Below are 26,722 nucleotides of genomic sequence, written 5' to 3'. Positions count from 1 at the left end.
GAAATGAAGCAGGATCTTAGGTGTATAGATGAGTTTTCCAATATTTTTAATGAAATACAATGTTTATTAACAAATTATATACATGTACAGTTTAGAAATTAATTTAGAAATGTCAAAGAAATAGGAAAATGGCTTGATGAATTTATCGCAAGTGAAGATCGATCTGGAATCTAATTTGCAAAAGATGAAAGAATATCTGGAAATTGATGGTGATTACTTTCATGATTAAACCGTACGTATAATTTATTAATAAACATTGAATTTTATAAAAAATGGTGGAAAACTTATTTGCACACCTAACAGCAGAAATGGCGCGTCTTTTCTCTCTCCTCTTGGCAGCGAGAGGCGAACGGACGTGGACGTGGGACGAGCGTGGATGGGGATGCTAGAGGAACGAGGGATGGGGCGGGGAGTGCAGAAGGAATAAGGTGTAATCAGTTTAATGAATAGTCGCCCCGCGTAATTACGGTGAGGCTTCGTAGCCACAGGTTCGCACACCCATGCGAGCGGATACATTGACGCGCTCGGATTCAGAAGTTAGAGAGGAGAAGAGAAAGGTATGAAAGAAAAAGGGTCAAGTTTGATATTTCTGACATTAAAATATGAGTGGCGTTAAGATAACTGTCTTAAATTAAGGTAGATGTATGATATCTAAATTGCTTTATATATTTTATATTTATGAATTTTATGGAATTTATTTTCAAAGATTAATATATTAAATCTCTGTATACTATATTTTAAAAATTAATATATCAGATTTGTATAAGAAAATTAAAAGTTCGTTAACATTGACCATTTATAAAATAATGGATCCAGTTCCATTTATATCTATCGTGCCGTGAGAGAGAAAACGTTATCCGATATGGCGTCTCTTCTAGTCGAGGGCGCGAGTTTTTATGGCGGTTCATAACCCGTTTGCTCGACGAGTATTCGATCGGTGAAAAGGTAGTGTCGAGGTCTACCTAGTGCGAGCCTACCAGCGATCGAATAAAGTGAATCGTGTCGATCGGAGGGAGACTCGGCGTGGGTGACCCGCGAAATTCCCCATGTGTTGCTGCGCATATTAAATGAGCCTTTTATAGCCCCGTATGTATCCGGTGCGTATTTAATAACAAAAGAAGTTTCGATGAATTAAAAGAGAACAATAAACAAGAAGCTAATTTTATCATCAGCTGATTTCAAGTAGATTTAATTTGACGTGTCTATTAATTCGAGATATCATTATTTCGAGATATCGAAGGGATAAGTTTTCAATAAAAAATATATAAAGATTAGTTTGAAAGAGAGAAGAACTAGATACAATCTGTAAAACAATCCAAGCACAAGGCATCCGTCAAACGAAACAAATTATTGACCAGCCAATGATTACCTGAGACGATCGAGAGACACTCTCACGGAACTAGAAACGATCCCGATACTCGCTCACGTACCTGAGAATCGCGTCCCGATCCGGAAGACGAGCTCAACACCGTGTATAAGTGTCCCGCGATTTTCTACGTCTGATTTGCGCCACGACGAGGAATCGTAAAATCGAAGAACTGAATTACACGATTTGCCGCACGATTCCCTCGTCTGTGCAAAGGGATACGCCATCGATAGGTCGCCGGTCGAGAGACCATCGAGGTCACAGCATAAACCATGGAAGAAGAAGAAGAAGAAGAAGGAACAGCAGCAGCAGGAGCAGCAACGAGGCCCCCGTGAGGTATTGCCGCGCGTAACGTCTAATAACCGAGTATCATCCTGACGAAGAGGAAGAGGGAGGAGAGGCGAAGGGGAATTTCTACGATTCGAGATCTCGATCCCCGTGGATCTGTCTAATGTGGGCCAACCACGCGAACCTATCATAACCTGGGCCAACCTCGGCTCGTCGTAACCACATGTTTGCCCAGGTAACTCTCTTTCTCTCCCTCCCCTCTTCTCTTATTGCCCTCCTCTTCCCAGCGTCTATCGCCACCCTGGATTTCCTCCCGGAATTTGCATTTCTACGAGTGCCATCGCTTCTATTCCCGCAGCGATAATGCCGGCCGTCACGTCGATAAGTATTCAGCTGGCAAATTACTCGGCGCGAAAAAATCTGAACAATACTGGTTGCATCGCTGACGGAAGTGTTCTTTCGCGCGATCTAACTGTTAAATCATTCCGCGATCGTCGCTTCGATAATCTGTCATTTCTTCGAAATGTCAGCGATGAAAATGTAAAAGATATATATAACAAGTATGCAAATAATTATCACGCGTTTGTCTACAAATATTTTCAAAGTTTTCATCAATTGGTATAAAAAAAAACATATACATTTGCATTGTATTATTCTGCAAAAATTATGAACAAAAAAAAGCTTGAATCTCTCAAAAAAAAAACTTGTTATGATGAAAATCTTACATGCCAATATTGTAAACGTCTAGATAAATTCCTTCCATACGAAGGTATATACGGATAGAAGAACAGAACGTTGACGAGATAATCAGAGACGCAGCGATGAAGAGGAGTCAGCATAATTTGAAGATGTAAAGCTCAATCATATGATCCAGTCCATCTATCTATCCATCGAGGGAAAAAAGAAACCCATGCGTAGTTTAACATGTGTCATTCATTCGAGAGACCAAGAGCACTCAACATCCTCGTTGGCCATCTGGTTTCGTGGCGGCGTCAAAACGCTGGGAAAATATCTTCGCGGACGGATCGGTCCAATCAAGGATCGCTCTCTCCCGAGTCCAGGAACGAGGAATAATTCTCGTTGATCGCGCACGCATGATTCTTCACGTCGTACACGCTACACGTTGTTTGCGACGGGTCGGTGAGCGTAACACACGCGTTCGCATCGGACACGCCTGCATCTCTTTATACACACACCCGGCCGGTGCACACCCCCGACAATAATGTAAACAAAATGGTACCACTATTTCATTGGTAACCCGACACTCTTGCGTTGAACCCACACACATCGCCCCCATCGTCGTCCCCTCTATTTCTGCATTCTTTCTTCCTTCCTTCTCCTCTTTTCCACTTCTCCTTCGTCTTGTGACTCGCGCTCTTCAATCATGCTTCCTTACTGTATTCTTTGGAAGAATTCCTTTATTTTGATTTTACTCCTTTTGTTATCGGAGAAAAATTGGTTGATTCGTAGGAAAATTAGAAAATATTTTTTTAAATTTAAATTGTCATAATTAATCATTTTATGATTTATTTATCTCGTCTGGAATATTTGATAAATATTCCTCGAATTATATAACGTTTGCAAAAAATGTATATCCGTTCCTTTGGCCATTTTAATTTTCTCGATCGATTTTTCGATGAGAATTTGATAAGGAATATTGGCCGATGATGCTTCTTTCCCACGATTTGGCGTGCGCGTTTATTTCGTAACGAATCAAATTCACGTGATTAACCTCGCTGTTCCTCATCCATAGTGTTTGATCTCGCATTCCGCAAACGCTCAAGTCGAATGACAAAAATCACCGAGGGTAATGTCCAGGAAGGGCAAACCGATAAGTGCCATAACGTTCTTTCGATTACGAATGCATTCTTGATAGGAGCTTGTTAGAATACTAGACTTACATAGTTCTTGGTGCAGTCATGTTTGGTTTGATGATATAACTGAGAAATCGCTCCAAATTTTTTCGTAGAGTATATTTTTGATTATTATATACGTCTACTTTATTCAATTTATTCACAATATATTTTTTTAAGTGCAACATATAATTGTATTTTTTAAATTAGAGATACATAAAAGCTTCTTCAGACAAAGTTAATTTATTCTAAAAGATATTTTATATATTTATAGAATATATTTTAGAATAAAAATTCAATGATTTACAAAGTAATTATCCTCCAAGAATTGCTTCAAAAAACTAATAATTAAAAATTTAAATTTGACACGTAGATAAAGTAATGTTTGCTTGAAGAAGCTTTGCTTTTTCAATAGTTGAAAAAACAATCACATATTAATACTTGAAACAAACATACTCTGTAACAGAGATTTAACATATAAATAAAATAATTTATTTAAACAAACTCAGATTTTTTATCGGAATAAACATTGCGAGTCGTCAAAATAATGTGAACGTGCAAAATGACATTCACCTGCACAAAGTGAAATAATCACGCGTAGCTGCTAATAATTAGATAATTAATTTTCGGGGAAATCGAATGTCTCAATATGTATAACGCACCGACAACCACACGTTCCCTCGTTTTACACGCTTAATTTGCAAACGATGCGCGACTCGTTAACGTATGTTCGATCGCGATCGATCGATCACCAAGTCAAGGCAAGAAGGCGAGTCCATATAACGAGAGAAGCCAGATTTCTCGAGACAGGGACATAAGAGGAGGCGATCCGATGTATCGGCCGCTCGATAGCGAGCGACGATCGATCGGCAGATTCCGTCGCGGTCGCTTAATTCAACTTTAATTTGGACTTTACGAGCGTCGTTACCTGGTTGGCTCGGTGGTCCGGTCGCCTCTTCGCCCGGGCCGAACGCTGGATTTATTTATTTCGTGGCACACATCCATGGAAAAGGATCGTGTCGCTCGCGTGTTATTCAAATGGAAACAACGCTCGGAGAGACCGGCTGGGTCGAGTGACTTATTAGCGCCGCGGATCGCAGATCTATCGTCGAGAAAGAGAGAAAGAGAGTGTCCCGGGATATCGAATGACTTTTATCTCGCGAGGAATTTTGTCCGAACGCATCGATTCGATCGAAACACAAAGTCCTTACAGAGATATAAGTTACATGCACAATTGCATATTTTTTTAGATGTCTATTTTATCACATTATATATTTTTTATTTCATACTTTACCTCTTCTTTTATTATCTTACATATATTTTAAATTTTCTGAAATGTGTATCAGCTTTAGAAAACACGAATAAATTTTTTCTTTTTTCCTTCAGTAATTTTGCTCATGTTCATAAAATTATTAAAGCATAAAATAATAATATAAAATATAATGTGGTAATATCTATATATATTTTTATTCATTAAAGTAACAATTTCCTTGTTTCTATAAGCGATGCAATACTTTTGACCGATATTGTATGCGCGAATTAAAAAGGAATCATTCTACGCAGTGTCGCGAATCTGGTGCTTTTCGAATAGCATTCTTTATTTCGAAACGTTTGACATGATACGCTTACGATGTCGATGCGAAGCTTCGCGCAGGCGGAGGAGAAAAATGCGAGACGCCGACCCGAGACGCGCGCTCGCGGACCGCGCCTGATCGGGCCCCGCGACACGCGTGGAACATTTGTCAGACACTTTAGGACCTGTCGGGCCATTGTTTTCCCATCGATTCCGGCTTGGAAAGCACGGCTTTAACCGGTGTTTTACACGCTCGGTTCCTGGAACCGGATCCTCCATCTGGGATCCCAGGCTTGTGGCATCCGAGTTTGTAGGCTCAGGCGGGCCCAGGGGAGAACGAGAGAGAAAGAAAGAAAGAAGGAACGGGCGTGTGAGACAAGTGACGGAGCGAGGGGCCGAGACGGGACGGGGGTCCAGGTATACATGCCCCGAGACTTCGGGCCCATTTCGCCTGTCAAGCCCAATTCCGTTCGGGTCCAGGAATCTTGGAGCTCTCTCTGTTCGGCGCTGCAGTTTATGGCCGTCATTACCTCGATCGGCCTCGAGTTGGATTAAACGATTTGTTCGTGCGCGCGTTCTACTTTATTGGCCCGACGTCTCCTACGTGATACTTAATGTTACACTGATCTGACGCCGCGCGATGCGCAAAAAATTTCGGCCTATCTCTCCTCTGCTAAACGCACAGTTGCAATAATCTCATGCAGCAAGAATATCACGTACATGGACAATAATTATAATTATCGTGAAATTTTTTGAAGCAGCAATCTACATTGGCCGAACATATCGAACACTATTGCATATTTTTTTAGATGTCTATTCTATCACATCATATATGTTTTATTTCATACTTTATCTCTTCTTTTATTATCTTACATATATTTTAAATTTTCTGAAATGTGTATCAGCTCTAGAAAACACGAATAAATTTTTTCTTTTTTCCTTCAGTAGTTTTGCTCATGTTTATAAAATTATTAAAGCATAAAATAATAAAATAATATAATAAAATAATATTTTAAATATAAATTTTATATATAAATATATATATACATATGTATATGTATATACATATATACAGGGTTTCTTAATAAGTGCGAAAAATTTTAGATGATTTTTTGTCGAAAATTAAGGGGGTTTTTCATATAAACATTAAAAAGTTCTAATAAAAAATTGACTAGGGGTTGCTAGTTTCATTCCTTATAACAATACGGGAGGCTGAAAAAAATATTAATAAATAACCTTTTTACTAGTAGAAAATATCCAACTAATTTCATTTCTTTAACTTGTTCCAAATTTGAGAAAAAAATAAAAACCTAATTTTTACCTCATTTTTGGAGGAATGTAACTTCAGAGGGAGAGATGTAGGAGTATATGTTTATATGAAAAACCCCCCTTAATTTTCGACAAAGAATCATCTCCTAAAATTTTTCACACTTATTAAGAAACACCCTGTATATATATTTATATATAAACAATATTTTAATACTATTTTTTAAACAAGAATTAATAACTTTTAAAAAATCAGACACACATAAAGAGACAGGAAAAAGCGAGCGTCAACACATTCTTTCCTCTTCTCTTCTCTCTTTTTTTCTCGTTTTACATGTAATTAATTCTAATTATAGCTTAATATTTTTTACTGCGTCTATAGAAACAAGTTGATGAATGTGAATCGATAAAATGAGTTTTAATAGATCGAAGATGGTAAAATAGACACGGAATACGCGGCTCTTCAATTATCCGAGCATCAAATACTTCCTGCACAGGGTAAAAGACCTGCGTGTCCGAACTTCTTCATCCTGTGGCCTGAGCGACCACTTATCTTCCCTAATTTACGTAGCTTGTTTCGTTCAGCACCGCTGAACGACGTTTCGTGTCGTTAAACACCTCCTACGGCCTGTGCCAAATTTGAATGACAATGTATCCGTCGTGCAGATACTCTCCCTCTCTCTCCCTGTATCATTACAAATATAAGACCCGGCTTAATTGTAATTAATTATTGCGCGATTTTATCTTTACAATTTAGTCCAAGCGATCGCTCTAAATTTGCCGAAGCTATAAATTCTCATCGTAATGTTACCCTTCGCAGTATATATGCTTTCCTTCGCTCCTTTCAAGAACATCGTACAAAACCGTCTGTGCATGTATGTATCGGCGCAATAAGTACCTCGTTAACGCGCTCATCGACATATATTAATTACGCCATCCTTTCAAATTTACATATACAATTATTTTGAATGATACTTTCCGCGTCACTTACATCATCATACAAGTTCCCAAGCGCTACTCTCTGTTCCTCGTGATATGCAACTAAGTACGCGTCACCTGCAACACGGAACGAGGAAACTGCCGTGGTCACGCGATTACAGTCTGCGATCCGCGCCGACGTCACGTCCTGGGCAACCTAATTGATGTCATCTACTCGCGTAAATGAAAACAGTCGTTCCGCCAACTTTTCCATTCTTTCATGATAAACTATGCATCCGCGCCTCGTCGAATACCGGTTTCTCTCCTGCGATAAGGAGGGAGAGACCGCCAAAGGTACTCGCGTCTTTTTCCCCTGGTGACTCGCTGCGATTCCTCTCTCTTCCTGCTCCTCGCTTCAATTTGTCTTCCCTCTCTTTCTCTCTCTTTCTACATTTCGCAGGGCAAATTTGCATCTCTCGCACATGGTCCGACGAAAACATCCGATTTTGACAGTCGCAACATCGGAACACGCATCGCGGATCAGTCTCGTTATCCGTCGCGTTTACGGTTGACATGACAAATTGCAGACCGGATGCGCAAAACGATGTAAAAAGTATTCCTCGTACTCTTGTATTCTTCGTATTCTCTTTGTGATACGCAAATGTACTTGTATTGTTGAATTCACGCGGGACAGAGTTGGAAAAATGTGTTTCAAATACAATAGTTGAACCAGCACGAGGTCACAAAACGCGGATATGAAAGAATTTCTTTCAAAATTTATAGCGTTACTTCAGTCTTCAATATATCATAAAAGTGTATAAATGTTATATAAATGTTATATTAAAATTATAATTGAATTGGAGCAAAATTGGATCTGTGCGACGAAATCTTGATAGTAATTTTTATCAACATATTTTAATTTTTATCAACATAGTAATTTTTATCAACATATTTCCTACAAAGAAATTATAAATAGACTCGCGGAGCTGATCATATCTACTTAGCCTAAATCGTTAGCATTTCTAGTCGACGATAATACGACACTCGTGATGAAAACGTTCGTCGCGAACTGTCCGACATCGGTATCTGTTAGCGGATACTGATATCCGCGCATCGTCGAGTATCCCGGCGATGATGAATGAGAGGTAAGAAGGAGGCACCGAACGAGAGAATCTCGCTCCGTCCTCGGGGAGATCATCCATCTCGCTCTATCCGCCGCCATCTTCCCTCTCTTCCATCTTCCCCGCTCGCCCTTACCTTCTCCCATCCTCCCCCTCCCACCCTACCCCCAACCCTTCTCCTCGCCGGAGGAAGTAACAGTATCCAAGTGGATGGATTCCGTGCGAGGTGTGCGGAGACCGTGTGGATTGTGTGCAGAATGAACGCAAACTGTGAGGGTAATTTGCAACACCGGCAATTTACATAATTAGCAGTTCTGAACCCTCGGATCTCCGTTCCCCCACCACCCCTTCCGATCTCCGTCCCTTCTCTCCTCCCCCCTGTTCCCGCCACCTTCGCCTCCTCCGCTGCTGTCTGCTCCTCTCTCCTCCCTCCCTCGATTCCACTTTCTTCCTCACCTAGCCGCGGGCCTTACGTGGTGCGCTCTTCACCCGAGTAAACCGACACATTTCTGTGTTTTACCCCTCGCACATTGGCGTAGGCGTTAACCTATCAGAGAAACAAACGAGGGATCAATCGCGACCGCGTAGATGCGCTTAAATCGGTCCGGCTTTCCACCGCGGAAACCAAGTTTTTTCGAAACTTATCCATTCATTTTATAAAATTAATATTCCATTCATTATATTCATTCATATAGTATTCCAATTATTATATAAAATTAATTGTAAGATGAGTAGTTATTAGGGATAATTCAACATGCGGGAGATCTTTACACTTTTATAATTTAGTAAACTGAGAATTGTCAATAATGCTGATAATTATGCCGAATTTTTTTATTAATGAACAAAACTAAATGCAATATTGTGAGAAAAATAATTTCGCAAAACTTGTGTATATGCAAAAATTATGTTTAGATAATTTTATTTATATAATATTTTTATTTTTAATTTCTACAGAAAATACGGAATCATATTTTTCAAAAAATATTATATTTCAGCGTTATATAATACAAATTATTCGATTTTTTTCATGAATGTTTAAGACCTTATTTAACGTAAGAAGGAGAGAACAACTTATTTTTATTAGTATTAAGCGCAAATTTACTTTTATTTTATGATATATTTCCACTCTTTGGTATAAAATAAAAATTCAAGTATATCTATTTCAGTTTGAAACCTCAAAATATTAACAATTAATCTAGAATTATTATTTTTATGTTGAAAAATCCTGAACATTTTTTTTTAAATACAGCACCTTTTCTCTTATATTTCAAATCAAATTTAATTATTTAATTATATTTATAAATTTATAAATTTAATTATATTTCTTAATCGAATTCAATCCGATGAAGAAGATACGTGAACAAACGAATAATCTATTTTTTCGCAGAAAGATTTAATTGTTCCCTCTTGTCAATGATCGGCCGTGGATTACGGTAACTTGATATTGCACGCGTGACATCTGCATTCGCGAGGGCTTTCGCGCGGAAAATTCACGGGCTTTAAATTGACGCGTGACTCGGCGGTAAACAACAACTTGTGCATGCGAGCGACTCAACTCTCCGCAAGAATGCGGCGTATATCCTCCTTTATAATGCACTTATTGCGCCCCGCGCGTGTAATCCGGCCGCTTATCTGCCGGTATGCTCGTAACAGTGAAACTAATCCCGCGGGACTTAATGAAACGTATTATTTTAACTCATTTACCGGCACGCGAAATACGATAAGGCCTACATACGCGCGCGATAGCTCCGCCCGATAATTTTTAACCACGCTACGATTATCGCAACGACATTCGCAATTAAGAGATCGTCTCGAGACGGCGGAAATATTAACGGAATATTATCAACTTTATTATTCATCTAACGCAATCGTCCGCGGCATCCGATCGAGTTTCATCAAGTGGATATCGCGTACGCCTTCCCTTATCATAGAACGCCTTCTCGCGAAAATCTCCTTCTATCGGACACTTTAAGACGCATGTAATATCGCGAGAGCGACATTTATGCGGTCGCGATCGATATTCGCGCCATAAATTTGCTCCGTTTAATAAAGAGTACGTCGAAAAATCAGGCCTCGAGCGTAAAATACGTGTAACCGATACGTTGTTTCCTGCTAATTAAACTATCGCAAACGGTGCAGCCGTGATAATGAAACTGGATCATCCGGGGAAAACGGTGCAGGGATAAGAAGAAGCGGATCGCGGGCATTAATGACTAATAAGATTTATTAATTATCGATTGTCGATCGATCGACCGCTTTGACGACGATCATGTGGCTGCCGACGAGACGTTTAATTAACGGGTCCTAGTTAACATTCCAATTAATGCGCTTCATTAGCGCCTCGCGTCCAATCTCTCGTATCTTGTCTCAACGCTGATTGCCGCGCATGCTGATTAATTTAATCGCTTAATTGATCGATTGATAAACGCGCGCGTTCGAGGTACGAACGTCGAGTAATTCTGCTGATCGCCAAGCTTCTCTTCCGGCTCGACAAATGAGTCCGCGTCGAATGTACAATGAAACAATTAACAATTAATAGCCGTGGCGATCTTGAAAAAGTTTGAAATGAATATCGGGAATAAATTAGCAATTGATGTTAAAATTTTATTGAATATTTAATATCGAAAAATAGCATAAAAAGACATAAAGCTTGTCACAAGCTAAATTGATTAACTTTGCTTTTTATAAATTTCTTAATTTTAATACCATATATGATTAATATCAGTACAATTAAGAAATTTATAAGAAAATAAAATTAATCAGTTTAAGGTCTGAAAGAAACTTATATGTATAGCGTTTATTTATTTACGACATAGAGATATTTGTTAAATATAGTATGTACTGAAAAGAAAATTTATGTAGCAGGATTCTTTGCAAACGATGTGTCTTTGATATTTTTTTGTTATGAAAATTAAAGCTTAATTTCATCCGTTCATTAATCAAATGATAAAAAATAAATGCTTAAAAGTTTATATTCAAGATCCATGTATATCTATAATTATCTTTGTTGTATGATTTATTTTATGGTTGCCCTTCTCTTTCTCTCTCTTTTTATGTAAAATCTTATACCATTCTACACATTTGCACACATAAACCACTAACAGCAAATATTTTCAATGTACAAATTTATTAGCATAAATTGATTAATGTCGATAATCGGCTACAAGTTACGTTATCACCGTGCTATTAATTCTCACTGAGTAAATTATTAATTCTACATTCACACACAATACATGTCGACCTCATGGGATGCAAATGCATATTCCATTCTCCATGCATTGGGGAAAAAAAGAGCAATCTTAAATTTAACTTTAAAATCTGGATTGTCAATTATCTTTGATTCACATCAAACGCTCAAGAAAAAATATATTTCTCAAATATGTATTATGAAAATATTTCATTCCTACTGCGAAACTCGTGAAATTTTTCAGGGATCATGTGTGCGTTTGTAGACGAAAATAATACAGACGGATGATAGCGAATCTCCGAATACGATCTGCCGACACCGACCGCGTTCGCACATCCGTTGTTCCGGGCACGAAGGGGGAGATCCGGCGCGTTTAATTACGGGGGAGAGAGAAGGAGAGAAAGAGAGTTCCACGTAGTAAATTATTCCTTTTGGAAGCGGCGATTATAAAGCGATTATCGACAAGGATCGCTCCCGCAGACGCGGCAAGCCGCATATACCTATAAGTCGTGCCCCGGCGATTTTCTGCGCCGTCGGGACCCCGCGATGTTGCCTTCGCGAAAAACAATTTACGGTGCGAAGACACCCCCTTTGCGCGCACCCCGGTAATTACGGCCGGTCAGCGCGATAATGTCGTGTGCTTAAGTATTACCACGACGCGAGCCCGTGCCCGACGGCGGAAATTATTCAATTTTTCGTACACGGGGTACTGCCTTTCTAAAATAATACGCTGCGCGAGAAATTACCGCGCGCAGAAAACAAACAATTTCTGCCGAGTCCGTGTACGAGTATATTTATACGAAATTACTAATTCTCGAGTTTGCAATATCGAATTTACCATCCCTCGATGTCTTCTTAAATGTCAGGATTATTAGGATAATACGATATAATCGTACGTTGAGAAAAAACCTGCGCATCTTGCGTACATTTTCTTTTTTTTGTCTCTTTGTTAGAGGAAGAAATGTCATATTGGAATATCTCCGGTCTTGTAATGTCTTTCAATTTTTATAATGACAGTTACTATATATATGTTATATATATGTTATATATATGTTAAAGAACTTTTTAGGAATTCGCAGGTTACTGGAACGGGCGAGAGAAAAGCGGAACGATTCTTGTAGATATAATTTATTTTGCTATATCGCTAGAGAACACGAACTGAATCGGATCGTACAATTCTATGGCTCTGCACGTCAAAATCACAATTTGCTATTTACAGGATTATTTACAAGCGAAATCTTTGCGCCACAATCGAGCGAATTTCTTAAGCGGAATAGGAAAATACGTTTCCCATACGTGTGAAACTTATTTTCCTACAGACGCGTAATATTTAAATAAATTTTCTATGAAATCGATAAGCGCGAATTATCTGATCGAGTTAAATAAATAAATCTAATACTCGCCAAATGTCACTCGCTGCTTGATAATATTAAAATATTGCGAGAATTCTGTCGATTATTAATATTTACGACTGTATAAAGATAATATTAAATTATCGCGAGAAAGAATATACCGTCAATATATTAATATTACGATTTCGAGATTAAAATTTCTATTTACAAATGCAACAGCTCCATTATGGCGCACAAGATTCCGGGTCTAACACACATTAGCAATAATAATTTAAATCGTCAGTACATATCTCGAAACATCGATCGACGAAAGGAATACTGCTCGCTCGTATAGAACAACGACTTAAATACAATTGCAAATACATTTCGTTTACACTGGAATCTTTCGCTAAGGGTACGAAGTTTGGCACTCACTTTAAAGTTTTGTTTTACTTACGTTTTTGCGCATGCACATATGCATCCGCTGTATCTCGTATGCCTTCTTATCACTTATCTATTTACACTCGCGTCTGTAAAAAAAAAAATAACGAGAAACGCCGGGATGCTTCCACTAAAAGACTCCATTCTTCTATACTTTATTTACACCGTCTGAAAGTGAGTTTATGGCGAATTTTTTATGGCAAGATAAGGATGATAAACGAAGCGCACCGGTGGCGATCGACGAATCTGGATGAATCACGAACGATCTTTATTACAGATTATCTTTCTTCAGTTTTAGGCATTGCTTTAAATTAAAAATTATTACGAGCAACTTTTTAACAAATTATAAAATCCGTTAAAGAAAAGGATAAAATTGAAGGTTTCACCGTTTAATTTTATCGCTAAAACTGAAGCAAAAATCTGCAGAGTTCGAACAGACAGCCAAAAAATGATCGCCGAATCGTCTCGATTATTCCCGATACATCCACCATCCGTCGCTTTCCGCCGGAAGCGCGTCCATTTAGTTTCGTCTCTCGCAGACAATACCTCCATTAGCTGGTTTCCGATGGACGCCTTCGATTTCTTCGCAGGTTTTTTTCCGGGCTCGTTGTAAGGTAGTCTAGCCGGAGAACGCCTTATCCTCTCGAGGATATTTACGGATCGTTCATGACTGTTCCCTTCGACAACGACGCGGAATGAAGATGCTAAGAAACTATGTCCTGAGACTTTGAGAGACGACGGAAAAGAAGAAGAAGAAAACATGCTTGCTTCCTAGCATTGCCCATCGACGGTAAACATGCAATATGGAGTTCCCATTATCGATTTTCCTTTTTCATATTAAATGTGTAAAATTAGTGTTCAATAATGATTGTAAAAGAATGAGAGTGACATTGTTTTCCAAATGAATTCATTCATTTTTTGTACATATCAAAATATGTACGTTTAAGAAAATCGATGATGAGACTACAATACTGCTATGTATTTAGCTCGTCGATTAATTTGGCAGGTCCGAAACAGAAGTCGACGCTTTCGCTGATAAAAAGGCTCTTCAGGACTCTCGTCAATCATTCTTAAATTCGTGTCAGCCTCCAGTCAAAGTATGATGAATATCGTTGTTTTTAAACGATCTCCGAGACCTTCCACTGCCGATTTTCGCTCTTTGAGATCATACTCGTAAGTCTCGGCCGTGACCCAAGCGAGATCGCACAACGATCTCAACCACTCGTGGGAATTCATTCACTACTGTTAACCTCTTGCCCCGAACGTTAACAGAGTCGTATCGCAACACCAATAGCCCTGTTCGAAGTGAAGCCCGATTCCTCGATACACAGCCGGAACTCGAAGAAACTCGATTGAGGAGATCCAAGTCGGCTAGCTCCTACCTTGCTCGGACTCTATTCGAGTCCACTCAGGATACTCTGCTGGATCCTGGATCTTAATCCAGGCAGAGAACGTCTAGCTACGCTTCGGAACTGCTCGAGCATTCTTCAGCTTCCGGGTCGATGTGCTCCTCTTCCTCATCCTCCTCGTGATGATAGTCGCCGGTCTCCTGCTGCCATTTGCTGACGTGATGAGTGTTTTTGTTGTTGCTATTGTTGTTGGAATTGCCGTTGCCACCCCCGCTGCCGCCGTTACCTCCGCCACCCGATTGTTGTTGAGCCTTCGCCTCTTCCTCTTGCTGCATCCGCTTGTGTTTCGTTCTGCGGTTTTGGAACCACACTTTTACCTGAAACATCAATGATTTTTCGTTGCTGTTAACTTTTCGGAAAGTTAACGTGATTTAAACAACACAACAACCTTAACAGTTATAGCGGCTTAAGTTATATTTGAATTGATCGTTTCGGAAAAAGACATCAGCCTTTTTACGTTTTGAGTTGGAAGGATTAATCTTGAACGAAAAATTGTGTATAAAATTTCAGATACACACTCGATTGAGATTGTTCGAACCATGCATATAATCAATAATAAAATCACTGTAAAATGAACATTTAAAAATAAAGAAAACAAATACAGATTTAATTTCAAACAATACAAAATAATAGAATACAATAATATCATAAGTATTAAAGAATGAATTTTTGTGTATATTTTTCTGAACTGACTGAAGGGTAAAACATTTGAGAAAAAAGATAGTTGAGAACATGCTTGATCGGTGATTTCTGTGAAGGAAACCGGAAGATAATTTTTCGAAGAACCCGATGAGAGGCAGAAGATACGCGACGTTCAACGAGAGGTAATTCGAGCGTAGCCGTCCCCAGCGAATACCGACGTATCCGCCAATCGATCTCGGTGGGCCAATCCCCCGCCGACAGACAGGGGACCGAATCGAACCCCTCGCTCTCTTGCCAGGCTTGCCAAATTAAGTGGCAACTAGTTATAAGCCTGGCTCGGTCAACCCCCGATGTATCATGGAGCCACCCCTAAACGAGAGTATTCGGTTACAATGGTACGTGTCGCTGGCGTGGAAGAAAACGGGGATGAAATTCACGGGGAGGAGACACGGTAAGCTCGATCGGGCATTGTCCTCGAATTGACTGTTAGATATACGCGTCGCTCTCGTGAGAAAAGGGTTGAATGGCGAACCCATTTTGAAACTATCTACGCGGAAAATCAGCATTGTGATGCGAGAAGACACACACGCGCGGTAAAGGGAGTAAGGGTGAAACGGGGATGTTTGTTTAACGTTTCGGATGGTTGTGCGGTTTTGACAAGACCCGGATTATCTTTCGACACGATCGACTGTCGCAGTGAGTCGAAACGAAATGAATGATTTCACGGTTTCGAATCCATTATAATGAAAATTATGGCGCGAATGGAATAAAAAAAAATATAGATTTATTGCGTTATTAGAAATTTATTTTGTTGTTGGCATATAATATTTTTACATAAGTATCTTTAATATTGAAAGAATAAAAAAGAATCACAATGTTTTAAAATCATAAACTAAAAATTACATAATTTCTTTTACTTGAAAGTCATTCAATTTAAATCAGGCTATAGATTCTCCATTCAACCTGATATTAATATATTAATTTTAATAAGATTTGATATATTATAACTGATATATTAATTTTAATAAGATCTGATTAAACTAAATTAAAATCTCAAGTAGAAAACTTTTTTGTAGGACTTTTAATGAAAAAATTAAATGCTATTATCTCTCTCAAGTTTAAAAAGCGGGCCAAACAATTAATTTTATTAATTGTTCTCGCGCCGCTTTGCTTCTAAATGATTTAAATAGCAACCCAAAGTAGAATATTTCGCCTTTAAGAATTAAATGTATTTTACCCCTCGGAGCCATCTCAAGGTTTGTTGTTCACCGCTGGCCAATGGGAATGCAGGAAAGCAGGGACAAACTCGTTGCTGCGTGCCCGGAGGAACCACATTGGGGTCGCGGCACTTAACGGGTGATTAAGAGGGCAAATAGAGAGAACGACCCCTTTCGAGCAGACCGTACTTTCGGGCCTATTCTGTCCCCCTCCGCCCGCGAAAGCCATCCCATGTCCCCGGATGTCGCCGCCGGGAGCGGCGTCACGTGCTTAATCGAGTTACCCCCGTTTCGTAATCGCCTCCCGTCGACCCCCGGGGTTGCCATGGCGATCGCGGGCGGTCCTGAAGCTCGATTGGCGGATCCGCACGCACGCGGAAACCCGGGCATCCCCTACCGCGCGCTGCATCCCCCAGGATGAGCCAGACGCTTCATCCCCATCGGGCAACCCTCTCGCGTCCCCCTCTCTCTCCTTCTCTTCTTCTCTCTCCTTCTTTCTCCTCGATACCTGAACTTACACTCAGTTTAACCGCCCCTCTTGTCCCCCTCGCGCGATAACCTTCATCTCTCTCTCTCTCTCTTCTTCTCCGCGCCCTCCATCGACGCCAGTATTTCACGAACGCGCACGTTGTAAAAATCCTATAAAAGCTTCCAACACGTTCGTTGATTTATTCCCTGATATATTACCCCGCGGAGTTTAATGCACGATGGTAACGCGCGATTGGGAATTCGCTCTCGTCGAAGAGGAACGAGAGGGGGTGGGGAGGAAAGGATAAGCAGAGATCGACGAGAAAATGATCCGATGTCGGCGTCAGCTGGATTTTTCGCACGAGGCGCGCGTTTTATCTCCTCTATCGAGAATCACGTGAAACTTAATTCATCGTTAATGGATGGACTCTGTGAACAGAGTCGAGCACACATATTTCGCAGGACTTTATTCACAATGGACGGACATTGTCGTTGAAATATTTCCTTTAAGAGAGAGAAGAGAGAAAGAGAGAAATACCTCCTATTTTGTTTCTAACCGAATCGTAACATTGAAGATACTCTTCTTCTACCGACAATGAAATGAGACTTCTCATATATTTTATTTTTTAATTCGTATTCCCCCGTTAATTGGCTATTTTTTGCGATCATAATCTCTCGACATATTAATAGGATTATATTTTACATATATTCTCTGTATTTTACAGCGCGTTTTCATATTTCGTTCTTCGAAAGCGACGCGAATTCTCGAATAACTTACATACTTTGTACGTACAACTGTCATGGGTACGGGCTTCACATAAGGTGTTCACCTGTCACTTAGCGAGTTATTCCGGGAGCTTCAATTACACGTCTGGTTGATATTGACAAGTGTATGTTTGGCTTTTATTCTGCGTTAACCGGCCAGGTGAACGAGAATCTAGTTAGCACAAATAAATATAGTTGATGTATGTATGTGTGTGTGTATTCATATTCTTGTTATACCTTGCAAGATTGCCAGATATTTTTCTGTTTATCCGCATTATAAAGATCCTTGATGAATATTTCGCCCCAAGATATTTTTGGTCGCATATGATTTTAATTTTCGATTAAAATGTATATAGAGACATTAATTATTATTCCTGGTAATATAATCATGTTTTATGTGAAAGTTCTTAATCCGGTATTCGGTGAATTTTAAATGTCTAAATCATTTTCTCTTTAAACTTGCTGATGATCTTCGAAAATAAAAAAAATTACCATTCTCATTATATTTAATTTATGTCTAAAGACTTAGTTGTTTACTTTCGAGGGAGACCTATATGTACATAATTTCGTCATTATACATAAATTACATTTTTATATTCATCGCACGTGCAGCTTTGGCATTTGAATAAAAGTGATAAGTAAATGAAGCATCACGCCAGAATCGTATATAAGGTTTGACTGGAAATGAATGATTTGCGCATCTTTCCGCGTTAAAACTAAGTTGCACACACAACTCTATATTTATCGAAAAGAATATTATATCCTGGAAATAAGATTCTCTACAAGTAGAATCTTCCAATCTTAACGCAGAGCAAATGTCAGAATTATGATGTATCGCTAGTGCATTATGCATACGAATGCAGCTGATCGTGAATCATCAGGAACGTTTTCATCGACGTCGCAATATATTCCGCGCTTTATACGTACTATTTTCAAAGTTATCGATGGAAACTGATACAAATAGTTGACTATCTGCGCAAATTATGCCCGTAGCATCCGCGATAAGCCGGTCTCATAAGGAAATTACTTGGAGATCAGTCGCGCGGACCGGTTGCGCACAGACAACGCTTCGAGCGAGAAATAATTAATGCAACGGTGACAACAACGTAATGAAGGCGCACGATGAATGTCATTGGACTCATCAAGGACAAAAAAGTGACATATATACACGACGTGTATATACATTTGCACGAGCTAATCCGCCTTCCTCCATCTTCGATATAATGTAAGCGCGCGCACACACACGTACATGGATGATGAAAGCTCACGTCGTGTCACGGTATGCATCGGTAATCGTGGATTTAATTAATCCGAATTATTAATTGATATTCTAATTACGCGTCCCAGACCGAGCGCGCGTCCGGTGATCGAGACGTATCGCGTTGCACAAATGAATCGCAGTTGAAAATGTGGCGAGAGAACAGAAGGAAAGAGAGAGAGAGAAGAAGAAACGAGCAAAGGAGGAGCGTGGTTAAAGAGAGGCCTAATCTATCGAGGCCTTTATGTGCCCCGTTAAATATAATTACGTTTATTGCGGCCGCGCTCGCCGATTGGCTGCTCTTACTCGTGCGATAAATTGAATATTCGCTAATGGAAATTAATGTCGCGTCGCTGCTGGCTCTGTATTTCCCGACTGCGTTAGAATTTCAATATGACTAATAAGGATTCTGACTCTTTCGCAAAAAAATTCTTGAGAATAAAGAGATCTAATGTTTTAAAATAATACGTTAATAAGAAGTACTGATTTTACGAAAGAAAGTTGATAATAATTTTTTTTTATTTTAATTAACATCAATTTGAATTATATTACGCTTTTCTTGATTGATCATAAATATGATAAATCATTTTCAACAGTTGCGCGTAAAAGATATGTTTTTCGATAATTAAAATAATATATTTATATAATATTTTTATATAATATTTATATAATATTTATATAATATTTTTATATAACATTTATATAATATTTTAAAAAATATCAAAAAATATTAGGTTGAATACACATTGAATCAGGGGACTTAGGTAAATCACATTTAAGCAAAATGAAAATAAAAATTGTTGATTTGATTAATTAAAATGTTACAAGTAAAGAGCCTACGTCCCTTATTCGCTCGGTTCTTCGTTTATTATCCGTCTATTTAATTACCTATCACGGTGCCGTACGCGTATTCGATTTCAATCAGCGCTTTTTTATCCGTCCGGGCGCGCTTTACAAATCCGGCCGCGCCGGCGATTTATAATTGGCGAGGCCGTGCCGTGCCAAACGGCAGCTCGACAACACAACGTGTGCAGAGTGATTTTTTTCGTCGTGTCCGCTTTTTTTCGCCGACGGAGAAGGGAGGGAGAGGGGCAGAACATCGTCTGTAATATGTACACGGGGCGAGCGCGCCCCCTCAAATAAAATCTCCAGCTGGATGGTAACCAATCGCCGGGCGCGCGAAAGCTAGTCGCCCCCCTAATCCCCCGGGGGTTCGACGGTCACGCTCGAAACATTATTTTTAATCCCCCGTACGGTCGCGACAATCCGCGCCCCTCTGCTATTGCGCGAGACGCGCCGGGCTAAATAAACCCGGCGATATTATTTTTCAATCGTCGCGAGCGTACACATCCTCTCGCAGCGCGAGAGGAAGGAGGGGACGGATGACGGGCCCGATTTCACGGCGGCTCCGACCTCTGGAAAATACAAAAACGCGCGCACGCGCGCACCAAAGGGCCACGTCGCGGACGCGTATGTTACGTGGGTGTGGATTACAGGATGAAGAGAGGCGCGTGTTTTGTTAGGACGAAATTGAGCGTGATCTCGCGCGAGGGGACGCCAATTTCCTCGGATATACGTTTCTGCGTCTCCGCCATATTCGGAGCGGAGTTTTCCCTTTTTTTTCTTTCATTTTTTTTCAGTCAGTCTCTTGATAGACGCTCCCCGTTGCGTTTGAGCCTTTCAGGGATAATCGTCGACTGTGACGAGTATATAGAAGTTGAAAAGAGTTCAACGATTGTATTTTATTGGGGAAAAGTGACTGTCGTGTCAAATTCAGACTATATCCGGTGACCGATGTACGATATCCAACGGGGGAATTTATCTTCCAGATATTTTGAGTGATGTCTTATGTATCTATTTTTGAAAAAATATATTTTTATATGGGAGATGTATATATTTTATTGAGACGCAATCTGAATTCATTAAAATAAATTAGCGATAATTCTCTCTCGAGGCATAACTAATATTTTCACAATGTTAAAAAAGAAAGAATTAATTGAGATTCCAATTTTAATCATAATCGACCGATTTCGCATCGGCTTCCTCCAATCGACGGTGCACAGTAAAAAATAAAATGTTAATTATAACATTTTTCACATGTCCCAGAAAGTCCACTTTAAATTTTAAGTTAAAATAACTCATTCGTCGTATGTTACTTATTGACAAACTAAAAATGTTAAATAATTGATACAATACTTTACATTTGTTTTTATTATTGTGACTTTAAGTGTAATGTAAAAATAACATACAAATTAATTAAAAATTACATGAAAAAATAGTTACAATAACTCGTAAGAAATGTTGAGGACATTAACATATAATAGTAATTATTTTAACTTAAATTATTTGTAATAGAAACATTTAATTTTAGTAAATTTGATTACTTTTCTATGTCAAAGTTCAAGATTATTTGAAGATTTACTTTAACTTTTCTTAAAATGTTAAACTGACTTTGAGACATGTTGATTGTTTAAAATGATTACGTTAAAAATACGCAAAATAATATTCCATTTCTAAGAGACATATATAAAGTGTTAAGTTATGAAGTTGACATAAATGTAACACATGAAAACGTTATAAAAATAATAACATATAAATTGTATGTTAATTTTACATTAAAGTACTAATTAAAACGTGGTAACACAAGAAAATTTTAACATATGGACGCACAATTTTTTGCTGTGTGCGCACATAAAATCGACAACACGTACACGACGTGTCGGAGGAATCGTGACGAGAAAACCAAGAAAGCCTCTATCCGACTTCGAGAGATGACAAGAGCGAGAGAATCGATATCGTGTACGCGGCTACTATCGTTTACATCGATCGTTCGAATCGGTATTATTCTCGTTTGCACGTTTCGGAATCCTTTGTGCATCCTTTGAACGTTCCGCCGCGCGTCTATTTAAGTTGCAAATTTCCGCCGATGTTTTTCTCGAGAAGCTTGATAAATTATGCATGCATGTAAAGCGAAACATAGAATTTCCATCGCACGGTATTTATTCGCATAATCGCCGTTCCAATAACACTAAATTAAATTAAAAGCATGTGCTTCGAATAATTTTATCAACAATTTGCAATATAAAGAGAAAATGAGATAATCGCTGCGAGAAGTAGGAGCATATTCGATGGAGAAGATTACGATTATTGAGGTCGTTAGAGTTCCACCATCGCTTATTGCCATTAATTACTTTCCGCGTGATTATCATTAATTTATGATGTTCGCGTTCAACAAAGTTGTAAAAGAAACCATCCGCCGCGTCCGCTTGGATAATAAAATACTCCTCGGCATATAAAGCGGCCAACAGATTTCCCATCGTCCTTATATTTCCATTAAATTGAACGTCAGCTCGCGTCGATATATTACAGGTTTCGCGATCTAAATATCATTTGAGGCATTGATATCAGATCGGAGCAGGCGGATACTCAAGTCGGCAACTCGAGATACGAGAGAGAGAGAGAGAGAGAGAGAGAGAGAGAGATCGTCCATAATTCGTGAAAATTAATTGATTAAATATCCAGGCGACCGTGAAATACGACCGTGCGCAATTAGGCGAGCGATAAGTCGCGCCGTGGGGCACACGCTCTCTCTGTCGCAAGTCTCATCGCGTCTCTTAGAGACGTTAAATTAATGGGACCTTAAATTTTCCCATTTTAATTAGCCATTGTTCGCCTCAATAGGCCCGGCGACGTAACGGGCGATGTAAGAATAGGACAAGCGCAATATTGTTAGCGGTAATTTTATTCTTGCCGGGCGACGATAAGAGGAGGCGAGCCCCGGTATAAGTGGCCGGACTCTCCGATTCGATTTAAATAGGCTGTCGATAGTATCGATTAAACGCGGCGCGCCGATTACAAATGATAATGTTTGTTTGCGCTATTTTGACAGCGCCAACAGCAAGATCGTGCGGCTCCAGATGACAAATTCCAGTCATGTGAATGTCTCGCGCTTGAGATTATTACCGCGTTCCACTCGTGTCGCGAATGAAGAGTTATTGTATTTCGTTGCAATCCCCCCCCTCCCCGATCGATGACAATTTATAAGCTAAGTAACTTGTCATGATCACGTGGACGGAATCGATTTCATTGCAATCCTCGGCAACATGGAAATTGATAACAAATTCAAGTGTAATATAAATATAATGCAGGAAAAGATTCTTCTTTTTCGCTTTAATTGTAGTTTAATTATTTTATTTTATGACGTAAAATATGATTTAATATTCTACGAGTTTGCTCATTCGAGAACCCGAGTACCGCTATTTAAAGTTTTCCCACTATCCTTCTGAATACCAATAAATCTTTCGCGTCCCGTTATACCTTCCGAAATTTTAAGACGAAGTAATGAAAAAAAAAAAAGAAAAATTATATATATATATATATATATATATATATATATATATATATATATATATACAGGGTGTTTCTAATAAGTGCGAAAAATTTTAGGAGATGATTCTTTGTCGAAAATTAAGGGGGGTTTTTCATATAAACATTAAAAAGTTTTAATAAAAAATTGAATATGGATTGCTTTTAGTTTTATCTTCTTATAACAATAGACTGGAGACGGGAGACTGAAAAAAATATTAATAAATAACCTTTTTGCTAGTAGAAGGTAGTAGTAGGTAAGAAAATATCCACCTAATTTCATTTCTTTAACTTGTTCCAAATTTGAGAAAAAAATAAAAACCTAATTTTTGGAGGAATGTAATGCCACAGAAAAAGATGTAGGAGTATATGTTTATATGAAAAACCCCCCTTAATTTTCGACAAAGAATTTTCATCTCCTAAAATTTTTCGCACTTATTAAGAAATATCCTGTATATTTATATGTACATATATCTATGTGTGTATGTATATAGCGCCTAGTTTGTTATATTCCTGACCAATCATGGGCTTGTCGATCGGCGTATTACACTCGTCCTCCCCGCGAACGGTAATGGAAGAAGTTTTACATATTATGCAGGCCGCGTACGGATTCTCTATGCATAATGAGACGTGTCGTCGTCGGACTAACAATAAAGCATGCGCTGTCATCCGATATATCTGGCAATGATGCGTGCTCGACCCTTCTTCTTCCTGCATGGGCGTCATACCGCGAAGAAGCTCGCATACACAAACACTTCGATAACCCCGAACAATCGGACCATCGGACGTGAATCTAAATCTTCGCTAAAAGAGTCAGCTGCAAGTCGTTAAATAGCGAAACGTTTCGCTGCTGTTGCGAGCGTAAAATATCGTGGCTACGGTTGCTCCCCGGCATGATTAATTTTGCTGATCGTGATGAAAAAAATTCCAGAGAAATTTGTCCGAGACATTTTATATATGCGAAAGGAGTAATCTTGTGCCTCGATGCTATCGCCGTTAATTAAATGGTTTCTTTGAGTTTTGCGGAAACATGAGTTGTTAAGTGACCGCACGTTTCCCTTGTTCCATAATAAACCGTTTACGATTCCGCGCACACGAGCACGCGAATTTTACGGCGCACCGGTTTATTCAACGAGAATGCATTTGCCGGGGTAACGTAAGATTGATAATAACAATATATTCTTAGATCGCGTCAAGATAAGGTCGCGCGAGCCGTAAATTCGTCCCGAAAACGCGCGTCTACGCGATTCTAAGATTCGCGCGTTTAATGAAGCGAGATGGCGGCCACACGAGGAAGACGATTAAATGTCTCCTCTTCCGTCTTTGTCGAACGTTGAAGTAATCGAGCGGAACAATCGGATCGCGGGGGAGGAAGAGAAGAATAAGATCGTCGGAATCGAGCGCACTTTTCAATTCGTATTGCCGTGCACGTTTGCGCAAAAGAACCTGTTAACGGGACACATATATAGGGTGTTTCTTAATAAGTGCGAAAAATTTTAAATGATTCTTTGTCGAAAATTAAGGGGGGGTTTTTCATATAAACATATACTCCTACATCCCTCCCTGTGGAGTTACACTCCTCCAAAAATGGGGGTAAAAATGAGGTTTTTAGGTTCTTATTATAATTTTGTTTTTGTTCCAATTTTCCCAACATTTACTTTATATTAATTAATTTTATTTTTATTTTAAAATTTAACTTCTCGTAATTTGAAACTTATGCTATTTAGCATCGTTCTGTGCAATAACATATTTTACTTTTTTTCTTGAAAATTACTGATTTTATGAAAAAAAAATAAAAGAAATAAAAAAGTTTCTAAATAAATCAAACTTTTTAATGTATATTTTTAGATGATCATATTCCGACCCATTAAAAAGTTCTAATAAAAAATTGAATATGGGTTGCTAGTTTCATCCTCTTATAACAATACGGGAGACTGAAAAAAATATTAATAAATAACTTTTTTATTAGTAGAAAATAACCATTTAATTTCATTTCTTTAACTTGTTCCAAATTTGAAAAAAAATAAAAACCTAATTTTTACCCCCATTTTTGGAGGAGCGTAACTTCACAGGGAGAGATGTAGGAGTATATGTTTATATGAAAAACCTCCCTTAATTTTCAACAAAGAATCATCTCCTAAAATTTTTCGCGCTTATTAAGAAACACCCTGTACAGCAATTGCCCACCAACACGGGAACGCGGATGCAAATTACTCCGACGATATACAGCGAGGCATGCTAATAACGTCGCGGTGAGTATCACCAAGTATTTGTGGCGCGGAAATATACGGCGCTATTTATTCTCTTTCCCGCTCTTCTCGCGGCTCGATTCGACAGGCTGGGATAGCGCGAAGATACCTATCTTACTTTGTCCACCCACCTTATACTGACGTTTGCAACGACGACGAAAGCTTATTGTTACGATACTATTGTGGACAAGTACTGTGTAATAATTCCAGCTTAATCATTCTTATGACATACGATGACAGGTCGCGTCGATTGATAGAGACTCTTTAATTCTGATGATCTGCAAAGACATATCACGATATACATTTATATATCGTGTATTAAAATATTTAAAATGTATTTTTAAGCTTCCTATGCACATTTTCGTCGTGCAAACACCATTTTAAAATTCGTTAAAAAGCACCCGTATTCCCGTATTTTTATACGAAATAGAGGTAAATGTGGGCCATTCTCGTGTCGCGAATCTCCACGACGTGGAAAAAAAGAACGCATACGGCAGTTAACTCGTTATTGGCTCGTTCGGAAGCCGCAAAACGATTCGTCGGGAGAGCCGCGCACGGCAATCGACCATTGTCCATCGATAGCTTTTCGACAAGAACCCGTTCTTCGGACATTCGTTGATAAGAAGCGATTAAAGGTATGATTTACAGACCTGACTTGCCGACCGCGACTATTTTGTAAACAACGAACGACAAAGTCTGATTTATCGTTGGCCTTCTTTCCGCGCCATGTGTCCAACACGTCGATAATTATCGCCGTTAATAATATCCTCCCACCGAGTAACAACGGTGTAAAGATCCTCTCGAGAAGGATATTCACGCGCTCCCGCAGAAAAATTACGACGGGTGTTTCGTGCGTGCGAATATTGGCGAAGTTTATTTATCGACCACTCAAGACGTCCATGGATTTCCCGTCCAAACAATGCCATCGAAAATAATGAAGTGTATGCAATATCCTCGGGATGAATGTTGCGTGCAAAGAGTGAAGTAGACTTTCGTATAAATTGC

At 39.0% G+C, this 26,722-nt stretch overlaps 1 protein-coding gene across 5 annotated transcripts in view; it reads right to left on the bottom strand.

Moving 5' to 3' along the window:
• Window positions 1-26,722, bottom strand: part of LOC145972769 (uncharacterized) — a 60,231-nt gene that overhangs the window by 11,365 nt on the left and 22,144 nt on the right. Inside the window, exon 3 of one of the 5 annotated variants that reach the window (XM_083101683.1) lies at window positions 12,685-15,070. The exons of the other annotated variants lie outside the window; for them this stretch is intronic. Within the exon in view, the coding sequence (XP_082957809.1) occupies window positions 14,804-15,070 (267 nt within the window). The 3' untranslated portion in view covers window positions 12,685-14,803. Of the gene's footprint in view, window positions 1-12,684; window positions 15,071-26,722 lie in introns of those variants that run through there. 5 annotated transcript variants of the gene reach the window in all.

The sequence above is a fragment of the Camponotus vicinus genome, unplaced genomic scaffold, assembly GCF_025532165.1.
Source record: "Camponotus vicinus isolate PSW18456_S1 unplaced genomic scaffold, iyCamVici1.0 SCAF_1, whole genome shotgun sequence".
In the NCBI taxonomy this organism is placed as follows: domain Eukaryota; kingdom Metazoa; phylum Arthropoda; class Insecta; order Hymenoptera; family Formicidae; genus Camponotus; species Camponotus vicinus.
The sequence above is the reverse complement of the archived record's forward strand: the minus strand, read 5'-3'. Positions and strand labels throughout refer to the sequence as shown.